The sequence below is a fragment of the Pristis pectinata genome, chromosome 3 (assembly GCF_009764475.1).
Source record: "Pristis pectinata isolate sPriPec2 chromosome 3, sPriPec2.1.pri, whole genome shotgun sequence".
Taxonomy (NCBI): domain Eukaryota; kingdom Metazoa; phylum Chordata; class Chondrichthyes; order Rhinopristiformes; family Pristidae; genus Pristis; species Pristis pectinata.
This window is the reverse complement of record NC_067407.1, coordinates 78035307-78051379: the sequence shown is the minus strand read 5'-3', so window position 1 is coordinate 78051379 and position 16073 is coordinate 78035307. Positions and strand designations below refer to the sequence as shown.

Sequence of the window (16073 nt, the reverse complement as noted above, 5' to 3'; positions counted from 1 at the left end):
GTTAAAATTGAAGGTAAATTATTGATCTGATCAGCAGGAGGTAATAGCAGGCACTTGAATTGATAGCGTCTTACTAGTGGTGTCCTGCAAATGCCTGTGGTGGGGTCACAACAATTTCCCATATCAATCTTAGGTGGTACTGAATGCTACAATTACAACAGCAGTACACAAGGGCAAGGTCCATTAAAGGAAATAAATCTATCCAGCCAGATCTGATTGACAGGATTAATATACAAGAGGATAGAAGTTATACTGTGACCATACAATGTCCTGGTTAGATGACATCTGGAGCATACTTGGCAGTTCAGATGGATATATTGGCCTTGGAGGAAATGAAGCATAGTTTTACCAGAATGACACCTAGATTCCCAAAGTTAAGTTATGATGAGAGGTTATTGAAACTAGTTTAGTCTATCCTGCGGAACTGATTTGATGGAAGTTCTCAAGATATTAAAGGGAACTGGTATGTGGAGAATCTGGGGATATGGTTTAAAAATTAGAGACAAGTCTTTCAAGAGTGAAGTTAGAAAACATTTCTAAATGCACACAGTGGGAGAAAATTACAAATCTCTTTGCAAACAGCAAATAATAATGTTAATTGTTAATTTTAGATATGAAATTGTAGATTTCTTTCTTTTTCAATCTTTTTATTAATTTTCAAATTAGTATAAAATAATATGTATAACATCAGTAATTATACATATAGTACTAAGCGATCAGGCTAGCAATCATAACAGTTAATATATATAATCACAAGGAGTAAAAAAAGTAATCTAGACCTCCCGTTGTCTTATTAAGTGAACAAATACAAAAGGAAAGATTGAAAAGAAATGAAATTTAATTATATGAAAGAAGAACCCCCAAATCAAAAGAAAATATTGATAATAAACCAAAAAAAACCCAAAAACTTCAAAATAAAAACTGAACTTATATTTCTTCAATTAAAAAGAAAAAAAACATTACTATGTCCTCAACTCTGCTCCTCTGCATTCAAGGGTTATTGAAAGGGATCTGAAAAAGGTCAGCTTATATCATATGGAAATATTGAATAAATGGACTCCAAACTTCCTCAAATTTAAGCGAAGGATCAACTGTACCACTCCTAATTTTTTCCAAGTTTAAACATGCTATAGTTTGAGAAAAACACTGAAAAGTGGTGGGAGGTATTGGATCCTTCCATTTGAACAAAATGGATCGCTTGGCCATTAAGGTGACAAAGGCGATGATACGACAAGCAGAAGCAGATAAATGGCGATATTCCACCATTGTAGATTTCTGATGACAAAATGTATTAAGGGATATGGAGTGAGGCTGCAGGTGATCCATGATGTTATTGAACAGGGGCTAAACAGCCTAATCCTTTTCCCATGTCTCTACTTGTTCCATTACCATCCCCTTTGATGAGGGGTTTACTTGTTAGTGTTCGTGCTATTGTTCTGCTGATAAGAACTTTACCTGTCGATTTGCTTGTTCTGCTGATGAGTTTACCTATCAGTTTTTGAATCATTGTCCTATTGGTGAAAAGTTTTTCTGCTAGGGATCTACTTCAGTTATTAATGCACTTGGCTTCAGCCTTAGTACCTGTATTAATTGCACTTTTGAAGGCCTTAGAAATACTGGTAAATGGCTTGGTAATTTGTTTAAACTTCTGATGAAAATCTTCAACATGAAATATTAACTTCATGCGTCTCACCTGAGGTGGTGCCATGGTGCCTCAGTTGCCGTTTCTAGAATTTTGTGTTTCTATTGTAAGATTTCCAGTGCTTGCTCCCTTTGCCACATGCTAATGAGCAAAGAAATAAGAGGATTGGACACACAAATGCTAAAGATCTGATGCAGGAGAGATGGCTTTAGTACTTTGATCATCGGGATCGCTTCTGGGATAGGTGGGACCTATACAAGAAGGATGGGTTGCATCTAAACTGGAGAGGGAACTCAATATCGTTGCAGGGAGGTTTGCTCACGCTACTTGGGAGGGTTTAAACTAATTTGGCAAGGAGGGATGGTAAGCTTAGTAGTAGTGCAACAGGTGGTGAGAAAAATGTCAAGGATGGTTAGGAAGGCTGCAGGCTCAACTGCATTTACTTTAATGCAAGGTATCTCACAGGTAAGTCAGATGATCTTAGAGCATGGATCAGCACTTGGAATTTATAATCTCATACAATCATATAGATGGTTGAGGGAAGAGCAGGACTGCCAGTTTAATGTTCCAGTGTGTAGAAGTTTCAGAGGGGAATGCAAACGAAGAAGTCCCACTACTGATTAGGGAAAACATAACGGCAGTACTTAGGGTATCCTGGAGGAATCGTCCAATGAAGCTATATGGGTAGAATTTAGGAATAAGAGAGGAATGATCACTTTGCTGGGATTATACTATAGGCCTCCCAGTAGTCAGCAGGAATTAGAGGAACAGATATGTAAGCAAATTGCAGAAAGATATAAGAGCAATACGGTTATAGCAGTGGTGGATTTTAACTTACCCTGTATTGACTGGATTGCCTTAGTGCAACTGGCTTAGAGGAGACGGAATTTGTTAACTGCATCCAAAGAAGTTTTTTGAGACAATAGAGACTTACTAAAAATGGGCCAGTACTTGACCTTACCTTAAGAAATGAAACTGGGCAGGTGGTGGAAGTATTGGTGGGGAAGCACTTTGGGAACAGTGACATAATTCTGTAAGTTTCAAGGCAGTTATGGAAATGGGTAAGGTTAGTCTTCAAGCTTGCCTTCACAGGTTAGGGCATAGAATATAAAAGTTGCGACGTTATGTTGGAACTTTACAAAACATTGTTTAGACCATGCTTGGAGTGGTGTGTGCTGTTCTGCTCTCCATATGACAGGAAGGATGTGGTTGCATTGAAGTGAGTGCAGAGGAGATTACTAGAATATTGCCTGGATTGGAGGACTTCAGTTTTGAGGAGAGATTGCATAGGCTGAGTTTATTTTACCTGGAGCGAAGCAGGCTGAGCCGTGACCTGATATGATAGAGGTATATAAAATGATGAGGGTCATAGATAAGGTAGATCATCAGAGTCTTTTTCCCATGGGTGGGGTATAAAGACAAAGGGGCATGTTTAAGGTGACAAGAAGGGGTTTTAAAGGGTTGAGGGGAAAGTGATTGATATCTGGAATTTGCTGCCAGAGGAGAGGTGCTGTCAGATACAATCACTACATTTAAGAGACATTTAGACAGGTAATTAAATAGGCAAGGTATAGAAGGATATGGACCTGGTGTGGACCAATGGGATTAGTGTAAATGGGTAAAAGGATTGGCATGGGCCGAAGGGCCCGTTTCTATACTGTACAACGCTATGACTCTATCTATGACCCTATGTTTTTATCATCTCTTTCAAATGTTGGTCGAGGAATAAATATAGGCCATGAAGATGCCAACATTGTATCCCAAGTATAAAGGACAGGTTGTAGGCAGAGCTTGTTGTGAGTGGACTCCTGAAGGCCTGCCTGTAGATATCTCCATTGGTGTTCATACACATATGCCATCACCATCATTGTCACAAACAACATGAGCTGGATTTAAAGTAACAAAAAACTTGCTCTGCTGCACTCTGATCCCAAATGTGACTTTTATCCCTAATACAGAGGGACATCAGTGCAGATGTTGTGTTTCTGTCTTCCACCTTAGTTTATTGTACATCCCCAAATGACAATAAGAAAGATTATTTGTCCAAAGAGCAGTAAGAACTGAAGGCCACATAAATATAAATTAAGAACTATAACTTTAAATTGCAGCAATTCTCTTCCCTCCATCATCTTGAGCTGAATTTGATGAAAGTGTGCTAATCTGCTGTCCCACCCGGGCCTTATCATATCAAGTAAACTCAGGGTCCCTCTCAGCACACAAATGTCCTTTTTTTTTAATTAAAAAAAGCTTACTTCCTATAACATGGGTAAACACTGATAGCCAGCATTTCAGTTAATCTGTGAACAAGATATAGAAACCACCAAACAGGGAAGGGAAGCTGCATAGTCAACATTTTTCGATCTGCCTAGTTAACTACATGTTCTCTCTTTTTTTCATCACTTTAATGGCTGCCTGAGTCTACTAAATCTTACCTTTTCAACTGGTTTGAAGCAATGTACTGAGTTACATAAAATTTCCTATAACTTCCAGCATATAAACAAGCCGGTAACTCAACAGTCCTGATGCAGGGTCTTGACCCAAAACGTCAAGCATCTCTTTGCCTCCACAGATGCTGTTCAACCTGCTGAGTTCTTCCAGCAGTTTATTTTTTGTTCCAGATTCCAATATCTGCAATCTCTTGTATCTCCAGTAAATCTGTTCACTACACAGGCCTTTTACCACTTTATTTCACCTCTTTCCATCAGCATATTCCTTTCTCACTCCTCAGTTATGTTTTCAAGTTGGCACGTAATAAGGGGAACTGTTTTGTTTTTACAATCCCTTTAATTTTTAATACTTTACGAATTGTGTACTTCTTAGGGTTTTTTCAGAGATTGCTTGTTTGGACTTTTCTGAAGCAAACCTTAACACATTATAAAATGGTCATCTAGATTCATTCAGTCTAGTAGCCTTTGCTGGATCCCACCCCCAGTCAACTCAGTTTGGTCTGATAGAATGCTCATGTGTCACGTGCCACATTTCCAGGAAAGTGATGGTACAGCTCACAGTGGTGTCTGGGAAAACGTTTGAGGGTAAAATGGTTAATTTTAGTTTGTTTTCAATGGAAGTACCATTATTTTGCTTGTGGTATCTGACAGCATTGTTCTTCATGCAGTTGTCGATGTTATCACCCCGTGATGTAATAAATTCCACATTTCACCACACTCTGATTAAAGAGACCTCTTGAATTCTTCACTGGATTTTTTATATTTACTAGGTGGGCCCAAGTATTTGGTTTCCCACAGAAATGGAACCATCTTTTCTATGTCTACCCTAATGAATTGTTTCATAGTTTTAATGGTCCCTGTGCAATCACTTCTCTGTCTTCTGATTTCCACTGAAAAAAAAGACAGTTCTGTCTTATAGTTATATGCTCTTGGTTCTGATATCATCCTTGTAATAGGGCCTGTTGTATTAATGGCTGGCTGGCAGTTCTGTTGAGAATCACCAGCTAGTTGCATTGTGCATGTCCATGTGTTCCAGACTTCTATATCTGTGTTGCACTGTGCAGAAGTATAAAATGCACTGGAGGTCTTGTGGCAGTGCCACTAATCTCCCCCACAGCACTGGGTTCAGTGACATTCTGTAATGTATTGCGCTGAGGGACCAGATATACTTTGTATGCTGACTCTCTGCTTTATGCCAGTCTTAGCTGTCACACCAAGTGCTCAATGCATTTGAATGGACTTACTAACATTCACTAATGGGGGAGTGAAGATAAGTGGTCTGTTCCTTTTTATATTATTTTGGTTAATTTACATAATTATTTAATTGACTCTGATGATTGGAGGCATTTAAAAACAGTGGAAAAGGGCAGACATGGGAGGGCCTTAGTTTTTGCCCCTTGCAATCAAGTCAGAAGTGTTGAATAGATGATCCACCATGACGTCCTTCTGAGGTCCCCAGCCAATTTGAGTCATTGTATGTGGTATCAGACCACTGGATACAGCAATGGGTACAGAACCAGATAACATCCCAGCTGTAGTACTGAAAACCTATACTCCAGAACTAGTGCACCTCTAGCCAACCTATTCCAGTGAAGTTATAACACTGGCATCTACCCAGCGATGTGAAAAATTGCTTAGGTATGTCCTGTTCCCAAAAATAGATTAATTCCAATCTGACAAATTATCACTGAGTCACTCTATTGTCAGTTATCAGCAAGATGAATGAAGCTGTTGTTGACATTGCTATCAAACAGCAATCATTCACTAGTAACCCACTCACCAGTTTCACCAGTTTGGCTTTTGCCAGGACCCCTCAGCTCCAGATCTCATCACAGCATTGGTTCAACCATGGACCAAAGAACTGAATTCTAGAGAGGAAGTGAGAATGACTACCCTCATCATCAAGGCACTATTTGATGGAATGTGGTAAAACTGAAGTCAACTGAAGTAAACATTTTAGTGATTGGAATCGTATCTTGCATAAAGGAAGATGGTTGTGGCTGTTGAGTGGCAAATAACATTAATACAACAAAAATGCTAGGCAATGATCACCTGTGCAAGAGATTAGTCAAACTACCTTCCCTTGACATTCAGTGTCACTGCATCACAGTTGACCAAAAATTCAACTGAACCAGCAACATAAATACTGGATTTACAAGATTGCATCAGAGTCTGGGTATCCTGTGGCAAGTGATCGTCTTCCTGACATCCCCCTCCACCGCACCCCCCACCACGGCCCCCAAGTCCTTTTCACTCCTTTTCAGGAGTGTGTTAGAATACACGTGCTTGGATGACTACTGGGCAGAGTAGCCTGCTTGGCACCTCACCCACCAACCTAAGCATTTATTTGCAATAAAAGAGCTGATGGAGGAAGTCAGTGGGTCAGGCAGCATCTGTGGAGGGAAATCAGTGTTTTGGGCTGAGACCCTTCATCTGGACTCCATCCTAACTTGAAAATGTATTGCTAGTCCTTCATCATCACTGTGTTCATATCCTGGAACTCCCTGCCCAACAGACAGTGGAAACACTTTTACCTGAAGGGGTTCACAAAGGTGGTTCTCCTCCACCTTTACAAGGGCATTTAGGGTTGAGCAATAAATAATTGTCTTACCAACTTCCCAGATCCCGAAAATGAATGAGAAATGATTGCAGCAGCAAGACCAGTAGGACATTGAGTGTTGTGCAGCCTTGAAATGTGATTACAGGTATCCTGTGACCAGCTAACATGAGGTCAGTAACATCTGGCCCAGTTTCTCTTGCACCTTTTCCCATGCTTCCCATTATCTTTCTTGTAATATGGGGACTAGAACTGTTGTCAGAAATCTAAATCTTATGTAACAAGATTCTATGTAGCTAGACCACAGCTTTTCTGCGCTAGACGTTTATTACTTTAGAAATAGTAATACTTTATTTATTTCTGAATTTCCTAGTCTGAGATTGCTGTACTCTCTTCTGAAAGTACATCAAACCCCAGTATCACATCCCCAGTCCCTCTCCATCCCAGAACATACTCCTAAACCATGCAGATGAGATAATAATCTTTTCCAGGTTTCCAAATATTCCTGCTGCACTAGCTCTTGGCAGCAGGTGGGGAAAGTATCACTCTGGTTATTCATTACCAATAGTGCCCATCTAAAGTATCCAGTTCAATCTCCATGTTCCCTATTTCTGTTCCTGTTTAATCTGAGTTCTAATGTAAACAACTTTAGGCAACAAACTCACAAACAGATTTGTGTAAGGTCTCCTTAGAGCATTTCTTAGATAAAATCAAAATTGCCTTTAATTAACATAATACTTATGTTTGCCAAAATAATTTGTGTTAATTGTAAACCTCAAAATAAAGTAAAACTTCTCAGACTTGCCTTATCTACAGGCCCAGAGAGATGAAAATATATATATCCAAAAATGCAAATAAAAACAAATTTAAACAATTTAGGTTTGTATTGTAACTGGTATTCATAGAATTATCTACAAAGAAGGATGAAATTCAGTTGTTGGTTTTGCTGTCATATGTGCTACTATGAAACTTTGCTGCCACTGCCAAGGAAGCAGTGAGGCTGAGATTCAAGGTGTTTTTTTACATCCCGAATCAAATATGCAGAATGTTGGATAGCAGTTTCATGCCCATTCTTTTGTGAATATTGTCCTTAAGAAACACCATCTGAAAAAACATATTTTCCTCAGAGGCATTTGACACTCAAAATGTGATCAAATCTAATGCCATCTCTCAAAAGCAGTGGCCAGCAACTTCTGTATATCTGTATACTTCAATCCAGAATCCGTCCATGTTTTGCTTTTCTTCAATCTTGCATGTGGATACACCTCACCAGTAACATCAGCCTGTGAGAGGCAGGTACCAGTGGAATGCATATCCAAACTGAGCAACTGCATTTCACTGTTTGTCCCGATAACACTTGGCTCCACAACCTTTTTGAGAGCTGACAAATATGTGCAACACATTTCTCAATTCCAAATGGAAAATTTCATTGATTCTTAAAGTTCAACTAAGGTGGGCTTCGAAAACAAGTTAGTAGAGAAATCTGATTATCATTGTACATTTCATTTGGTTGTCCTTTGGAACAGCTGTGCTGTATATAAGCAGCCTCACTTCAATTTCGGTGCATCAAAATGTTGCAAGATCTACTTGATACAATCTGTGCAGCCAGGCATCTTGGACAGCTAAGAGAAATCAACTTAAACAGCAAGTATCCATCTAAAATTTGATATAACTCCTTGTATTCAGCCTGTTCTTTTGAGAATATTTATACCACTTCTGTGTTCCCTTTATCATGGAGTCCAAGTTGCTAGAAAGATTTTGCATGTTTTTTTGATGAACAAGGAAATGGCAAAAACATATCATTTGTATAGCAAGCTACCTTTCTTTAAAAATTGTGTACAGTACTACACATTATATTAGAGTATCAGTAACACTTCCAATAACTTTAAAGCAATTATTTTCTAAGAAATCCATAATAGGCTGTGGTAATTCTACCATTCTGAGGAATAGAACATAGAACACTACAGCACTGTACAGGCCCTTTGGCCCACAATGTTGTGCCAACATTTTATCCTGCTCTAAAATCTATCTAACCCTTCCCTCCCAAATATTAACCCTTCCCTCCCATTTATCTATCATTCATGTGGCTATCTAAGAGTCTCTTAAATGTCCCTAATGTATCTGGCCCCACAACCTCTGCCGGCAGTGCGTTCCACGCACCCACCACTCTCGATGTAAATAAAAACTTACCTCTGACATCCCCCCCCCCCCATACCTTCCTCCAATCACCTTAAACCTATGCCCCCTCATGTTAGCCATTTTTGCCCTGGGAAAAAGTCTCTGACCATCCACTCGATCTATGCCTCTTATCTTGTACATCTCTCTCAAGTCACCTCTCATCCTCCTTCTCTCCAAAGAGAAAACCCCTAACTCACTCAACCTATCCTCCTAAGACATGCTCTCCAATCCAGGCAGCATCCTGGTAAATCTCCTCTGCACCCTCTCTAAAGCTTCCACATCCTTCCTGTAATGAGGTGACCAGAACTGAACACAATACTCCAATTGTGATCTAACCAGAGTTCTATGGAGTTGCAACATTACCTCACGGCTCTTGAACTCAATACCCCGACTAATGAAGGCCAAAACACCATACACCTTCTTAACAACTATATCGACCTGCGCGGCGACCTTGAGGGATCTATGGACATAGGCCCTAAGATCCCTCTGTTCCTCCACACTGCTAAGAGTCCTGTCATTAACCTTGTATTCTGCCTTCAAATTCGATCACCCGAAGTGTATCACTTCACACTTATCCGGGTTGAACTCTATCTGCCAATTCTCAGCCCAGCTCTGCATTCTATCAATATCCTGTTATAATCTACAGCAACCTTCTACACTATCCACAACACCACCAACCTTTGTGTCATCAGCAAACTTACTAACCCACCCTTCCACATCCTCATCCAAGTCAGTTATAAAAATCACAAAGAGCAGGGGTCCCAGAACAGATCCCTGTGGAACACCACTGGTCACTGACCTCCAGGTAGAATACACTCCATCTACCACCACCCTCTGTCTTCTATGGGTAAGCCAATTCTGAATCCACACAGCCAAGCTTCCCTGGATCCCATGCCTCCTGACTTTCTGAATACGCCTTCCATGAGGAAACTTATCAAATGCCTTACTAAAATCCATGTACACCACATCCACTGCTCTATTTTCATCAATGTGCTTTGTCACATCCTCAAAGGATTCAATCAGGCTCATGAGGCATGACCTGCCCCTCACAAAGCCACGCTGACTGTACCTAATCAGCCTTTGCTTCTCTAAATGCCCATAAATGCTGTCTCTAAGAATCTTCCTCAGTAATTTGCCCACCACTGAAGTAAGACTCACTGGTCTGTAATTCTCAGGGTTATCGCTACTCCCTTTCTCAAACAAAGGAACAACATTTGCCACCCTCCAATTATCTGGCACTACTCCTGTGGCCAGTGAGGATGCCAAAGATCATTGCCAAAGGCACAGCAATCTCTTCCCTCACTTCCCGTAATAACCTTGGATATATCCCGTCCAAATGTACGGACAATTTCTGGTTGACACTGCTAAAGTGCTATGTAAATGCTAAGATTTTTTTCTCTGCAAGTTGTTCTCAGGATATACAAGTTGCATTCATTGGTCAGTCATAGTTGCAGGATTACCTCAGGATGTTGTAAAGTACTTTACTAGAATAATAACTCAATGTAAGCCATGCATGGTGCAATATTGTGGAATTCCACTTTATTTCTGAAGATAAACATGGCTATAGAATAGATCATAATAGTTGAAAGAAAAAAGTAATTTCCATTCTAAATGTAGAACATCATTGTTAAACTTCCTGAAATATGCCTCTGAATGTACAATCATTGCAGTTATTACAGATTATATAGTTACACTTTATAGTTCATTATTTGAAGACTGATAGTTGGTAATATACAATAATGCTGTCTAAATAAGACAGACTCAAGCCACTGCAATTTGCAAGTAAATCAATAAGATTAGAAACCAGTCAGAGCAGTTTTTTGTAACGAATCACCTACCCTGGATTGGGGAGGAGCAAGTTTTTTTTCTCCTTGACTAGTATCTTCTAGGTTAATGATTAAAAATACACTCAAGAATTGTCTCTAGGTCAATGACCATCTAATTTCAAGGAGAATTGTTAAGGATGGTCCTCAAATTCTGTCCCTTCCTTTAGGGCAATGCCTGTATCATGCACCCATGATTTGAAATTGTGCTTCAGGCAAGAAACATAAGAATGCCTCCACTTAGGGTAGCAACCATACAGAAACCAGATTAGCAAAGTTTCCATCTCCAAAAATATGGACATCAGTGAAACAGTTAAGTTTAATGGAATCAGCTCTTTTTACTTGATTCTCAAACTATCTTAACAAGATCTGAGTCCACACTTTCTGGATCCGTATCACTTGGTTAAGTGGTCTGGTGAAATAAACCAATGTTTATGAAGAAGGAGGCAAGACCAAACAAAAGACAGTGTTTATAAGAATTTGCATCTCTATCGCTGCCCTTAATGAATTCCAATTCATTAAACTGAACTTGCATTTAACATAGTGCCTTTTATTTCCTCAGACTTCATCACTAATAAATCACTTTTGTCATGTGAGCAATCATCCTACAAGGAGACTGACATAGACTAATGGCATATGTGGCTGTACTGCTGACATCATTAGCATGCACGAGGGCCATTCATGTGACCGCCTCATATACTGATGATCTCAGAGGAGTTTGGGGGAATTCAGTAGAGTCATTGATGATCACTGAGTGGCACATTTAGCTGCAACTAAGCGGTGAGTGGTGGACAAATATTGGGTCAGTCTGCTCCACTATCTTCTTAAGTAAGTGTTTGGCAAGCAAAGACTGTATAGATATAAATTGCAATAAAGCATCTCGCCTTAATCACTTGCTCCTGAAATTATTGCTCCTCTGCATTTTCTCTGTCTGTGAAACCAGAAAAGGTTTTCCAAGTTTCAAAGAGGGAGTGCACATTCGTCATATATGGCAAGACAAATTGATGAATCCCTGCAGAAACTGCTCCCTTTCCATATCCATTCAGCTGCTCCCCAACATGTCTTCGGATGTCTACTGGCTATGATATCTTCTGTGCTTTGGAAACTGCTCTAACCTTTGCATGGTTTTATATGGTTGAAACCCATGGACATCAGCATTCCAGTGAATTCCAGATTTGCTATGTCCTTGCTATTTACAAGTCCAGCTGAAGAGGGAGGGAGAAGAGAATGCTCCAATATCTCTCTGGATGCTTTGAGGAATGTCTGGGAGAATAATCTTGAATTCTGAGATAATCAAGGATAATCTGAGATTAAGGATAGTTGACAACCTAAGCAGTGAGTGGTGGACAAACATTGGGTCAGACAGGATAGTTGGCAACCTTAAAGATAACACATTCCCCCATATATTCATGATATCTATATAACCATAAAGCTTTGAAATGATAAACTTTTAGTAAATTTGCTGTAATTTATTCATTTCTGCACTTTCCGGCCCATAATTACAAAAAAAACTATGGGCCTGATAGAGCAAGGTCAGAAAATTCACACCATTTCTTTACAAATATCTGAAGACTTGGATGTTCTTTAAACACTGCATTTAAAAATTTGTTTTCAATATTTCTTTGAAATAAACAGAATTCAAGTGCTTTTTAATGACATAACTATTGAATGCACTCTCTGCCATGGTAGTGGTTAGGGACAGGAAGATCTGAAATGTGATCCCTTATCTTTTGCCAGTTAGCAGGGGGACGGCATGCGCCTCACAAGGAAACCTGAGGTCTTCTGTTTTGAAAGAAATTAAGAAAGGAAAAAAAAATCACTCAGGCTTCCCAATCAATATTCAGTAATTCCCAATCGTATTTGCAAATACAACCAACCAATTGAGAGCAAGGAAAACAGTTGTCTAATCACCCAGTCCAACTGCAGCAACAATTCAGACACTCAAAATGTGGTGTTTGGCCGGATATAAGTTTGCACCGATGGAATCACAATCATGACTCTCTGATGAAGGGTCAAGGGAGAAAATATAGGTTGGGAATGAGTTCTTTCTGTATTTTGGGATAATTTGTAATTATTGGAATCATAGATATTGGAATTTTTATTAGCATTTTGGCACAACACTGAATAATGACTCTGAACCCCATGCAGCCTTTTGGTGCCATATGAGTCAAAGTAGAATGATTCCTAAGGATCCCTGATATAATTTATTGGCTACTTTCAGAGTCTTCTTTGTATTTTTTGTAGGTTGCAATGATCTCTGCGATGACGCTTTGGTCGTCCAGTGTGCTGAGGTCCCCCAGATTAGTGGTTTCATCACTGACTATTTTCTTCAGCACCCGCCTCATGATTTTCCCAGATCGGGTTTTGGGAAGTCGCTTCACAATCTGGAAATTGGAAACATCAATTATACTCTAACCATATGTTATACGGGCAAGGGCCTTGGCAGACAATGATTGCATCTCCTAACTTAGCACATGCATGTTGATCATTAGACCAACAGCAGCAGGTCCATCATGCACAATTAACAGTTGTTTATAGTTTGTGTCCCTGATATGCTGCCATTTAAAAACCAAAGCACCATATAATTCCACTGTCTTCCTGTTTCAGCACAATTTGAAGTCATTCATCTTTTCATGCCAATCATGTCTCCCTACCTTCTGTTCTTTTTCTATAGCCCTGCATACTTTTTCCTCTTCAAATGAACAGTGCAGCCTCTATATATCTCTAGTTAAGTTGCAATTTCAGATATATTGTGGGTATGTTCCGCAAGACCAAAATTAGATAAATGTTATTTTCACTTATAACACGGGTCCCTTTTAATGCAGGTATTAAAGCTGTTCCCCGACACCCAGATAAATCAAGGTTGCACAATGTAAACAATTCTCTTTAGAAAGTTGCAGTTGGAGCTGCTTCCAGCAACACTACAGACTGTGAATTCCAGAAAATAACAATTCTCTTGGTAAAGAAATTTTGGGGTAAAAATATAATTAAGCACAGAGTAAACAGGAAAGATCTATTTCCCTTAGCAATGAGGCCATCACCTAGTTGGGGTGGATGGGGACATGTAGATTTGTGGAAATAGAAGGACATTAGGAGAACTGAAAAAAAAATTCCACCCAAGGAGTGATAGAGGTCTAGAAATCATTAACAAAAAGGGTGAACGTGGCTGAAAGCTTCACCAGAGTTTAAAGAGTACCTAAATAAGAAAAGTGATGTGTCCCCAAAGCTTCTGCCTGATAGCTGGATAGTGATATTAGAATGACAGCTCTTTCTTGCTCAGCATTGACTGACAGCAGGATAGTGGGATCAGTTTTGCCTTCTCTTTCTCACTCAACACGGAGCAAGAGCTGGAAAGTAAGGATTAGTCTCAATACCTTCTCCTGAAATGGCAAGAACCAAGAGCTGGATAGCAGAGATTCATCTAAATAACTCCTTCTTACACAGCCTGGACCAAAGGTTAGAAAGTGGGATTAGTCTGAAATGTCAGGTGATGATCTATCTTGGCTCCTTCTTGAGATCCTCGTCATCTTAAAATCCAGTCTTATGCTCCACATGACATCAATAAACAGCTTAGAGCACTTGGTGTAGCAGGGGCCACGGAACAGAAAACATCCCAGGTATAGTCCTAAAGACTCCAGAACTCTATGTGACTTTAGTCAAGCAGTTCCTGGCCAGTCACAATACTGGCAACAACCTGACCATGTGGAAAATTTGAGTCACAGAATCATCCAACACAGAAGCAGGCCCTTTGGCCTGCTATGACAATGCTGACTATCAAGTACCCATCTTTAAAAATACCATTTATCAAAATTTGGTCTGTAGCTTTCTACGCCATGGAGATTGTAGTGCTCAACTGGATACTTCTTAAATGTTGTGAGAATATTTGCCTCCATCACCTACTCAAGCAGTGTGTTCCAGATTCCAACCAACCTCAGAGTGAAAAAAATTCATCAGGTCCCCTCTAAACTTCCCATCCCTTACTCTAAACCTATGCCCTCTAGTTTGAAATGCATCTGAAATGGGGAAAAATTTCCTACTATCTACCTATTTATGCCCCTCATAATTTTGCATACCTTTGTCAGGTCCCCTCTCAGCCTCCTCGGCTCCAAGGAAAGCAAACCCAGCTTATCCAGTCTCTACTCATGACTGAAAGGTTCCTCTACATTCACTCCAATGCAATCACGCCCTTCCAATAGGGTGACAATCAGAACTGTAAACAGCACTTCAGCTGTGGGTTAACCAGTGTTTTATAAAGTTGTACCACAACCTCCCTGCTCCTGTATTCTATGCCCCGACTAATAAAAACAAGTATTCTGTATGCCTTCTTCACCACCTTACATTTCTATGCTGCCATCTCTAGGGATCTAAAGTACACCAAAGTCCCTCTGTTCCTCAACACTCCCTATGGCCTTCTACTATTCACTGTGTATTTTCTTCCCTTATTAGTCCTTGAAAAGTGCATCAGCTCACACTTATCAGGATTAAATTCCATCTGCCATTGCTCTGCCTATCTTATCAATTGTAGCCAAAGACCATCCTCCTTAATGTCAACAACACCAGTAGTGTTCATGTCAGTATGTCCTGTTCTCAAAAATAATAAATCTGATCCAGCTAATTAATATTCAATCAGTCTACTCTCAATCATCAACAAAGTGATGGAAGGTTGTCATCAACAATGTCATCAAGCAGCATTAGCTCTTGGATAACCTGCTCACTGAAGCCCTGTTTGGGTGTCACAAGCCTATCGGGCCTCATCACAGCCTTGCTCCAAACATGAAACAGAAAACTGAATTCCAGAGATGTGGTGACAACCCTTGATATCAACGCAATATTTAATCAAGTGTAGCATCCAGGAGCCCTGATAAAATTGAAGTCAATGGGCATCAAAGGGAAAATGTTCCAATGGTTAAAGTCATACATTGCACAGAGGAAGATGGTTATGTTTGTTAGAGGACAATGATCCAAGCCCCAGGACATCACTGGAGGAATTCCTTGGGGACAATGTCCAAAGTTTAACAATCTTCAGCTACTTCATCCAATAACCTTCCATCCTAGGGTCAGAAATAAGCTTGCTTGCTGATGGTTGCATAATATTTAACTCCATAAGTCTGCAGCAAATGAAGCAGTCCATGCCTTCATGTAGGAAGACTGAACTGACATTCAGATATAGGCTGATAGATGGCAAATAATAATCATGCTACAAAACTGATAAGCAATAACCATCAACAAGAGAGGGTCTAACCACCTATCCTTGATATTTAATAGTATCAACATTCTGTGGGTTACCATTGAGCAGAAACTTAACTGGGTCAATGAAAAAACTGTAGCTACACAAGCAGGTCAGAGGCTTGGTGTCCTGCAGTGCAAAACTTAGCTCCTGACATCCCATAGCCTTTCCACCATCTGCAAAATACAAGTTGGAGCAT

At 39.8% G+C, this 16073-nt stretch overlaps 1 protein-coding gene and 1 long non-coding RNA gene across 2 annotated transcripts in view; one reads left to right on the top strand and one right to left on the bottom strand.

Moving 5' to 3' along the window:
* Positions 1 to 16073, top strand: part of LOC127567831 (uncharacterized) — a 31340-nt gene that overhangs the window by 5196 nt on the left and 10071 nt on the right. The gene's annotated exons all lie outside the window — the stretch shown is intronic.
* LOC127567824 (acetyl-coenzyme A synthetase 2-like, mitochondrial) overlaps positions 10337 to 16073 on the bottom strand; it is a 58527-nt gene continuing 52790 nt past the window's right edge. Inside the window, exon 14 of the mRNA XM_052010935.1 lies at positions 10337 to 13031. Coding sequence (XP_051866895.1) covers positions 12852 to 13031 — 180 coding nt within the window. The 3' untranslated portion in view covers positions 10337 to 12851. The remainder of the gene's footprint in view (positions 13032 to 16073) is intronic.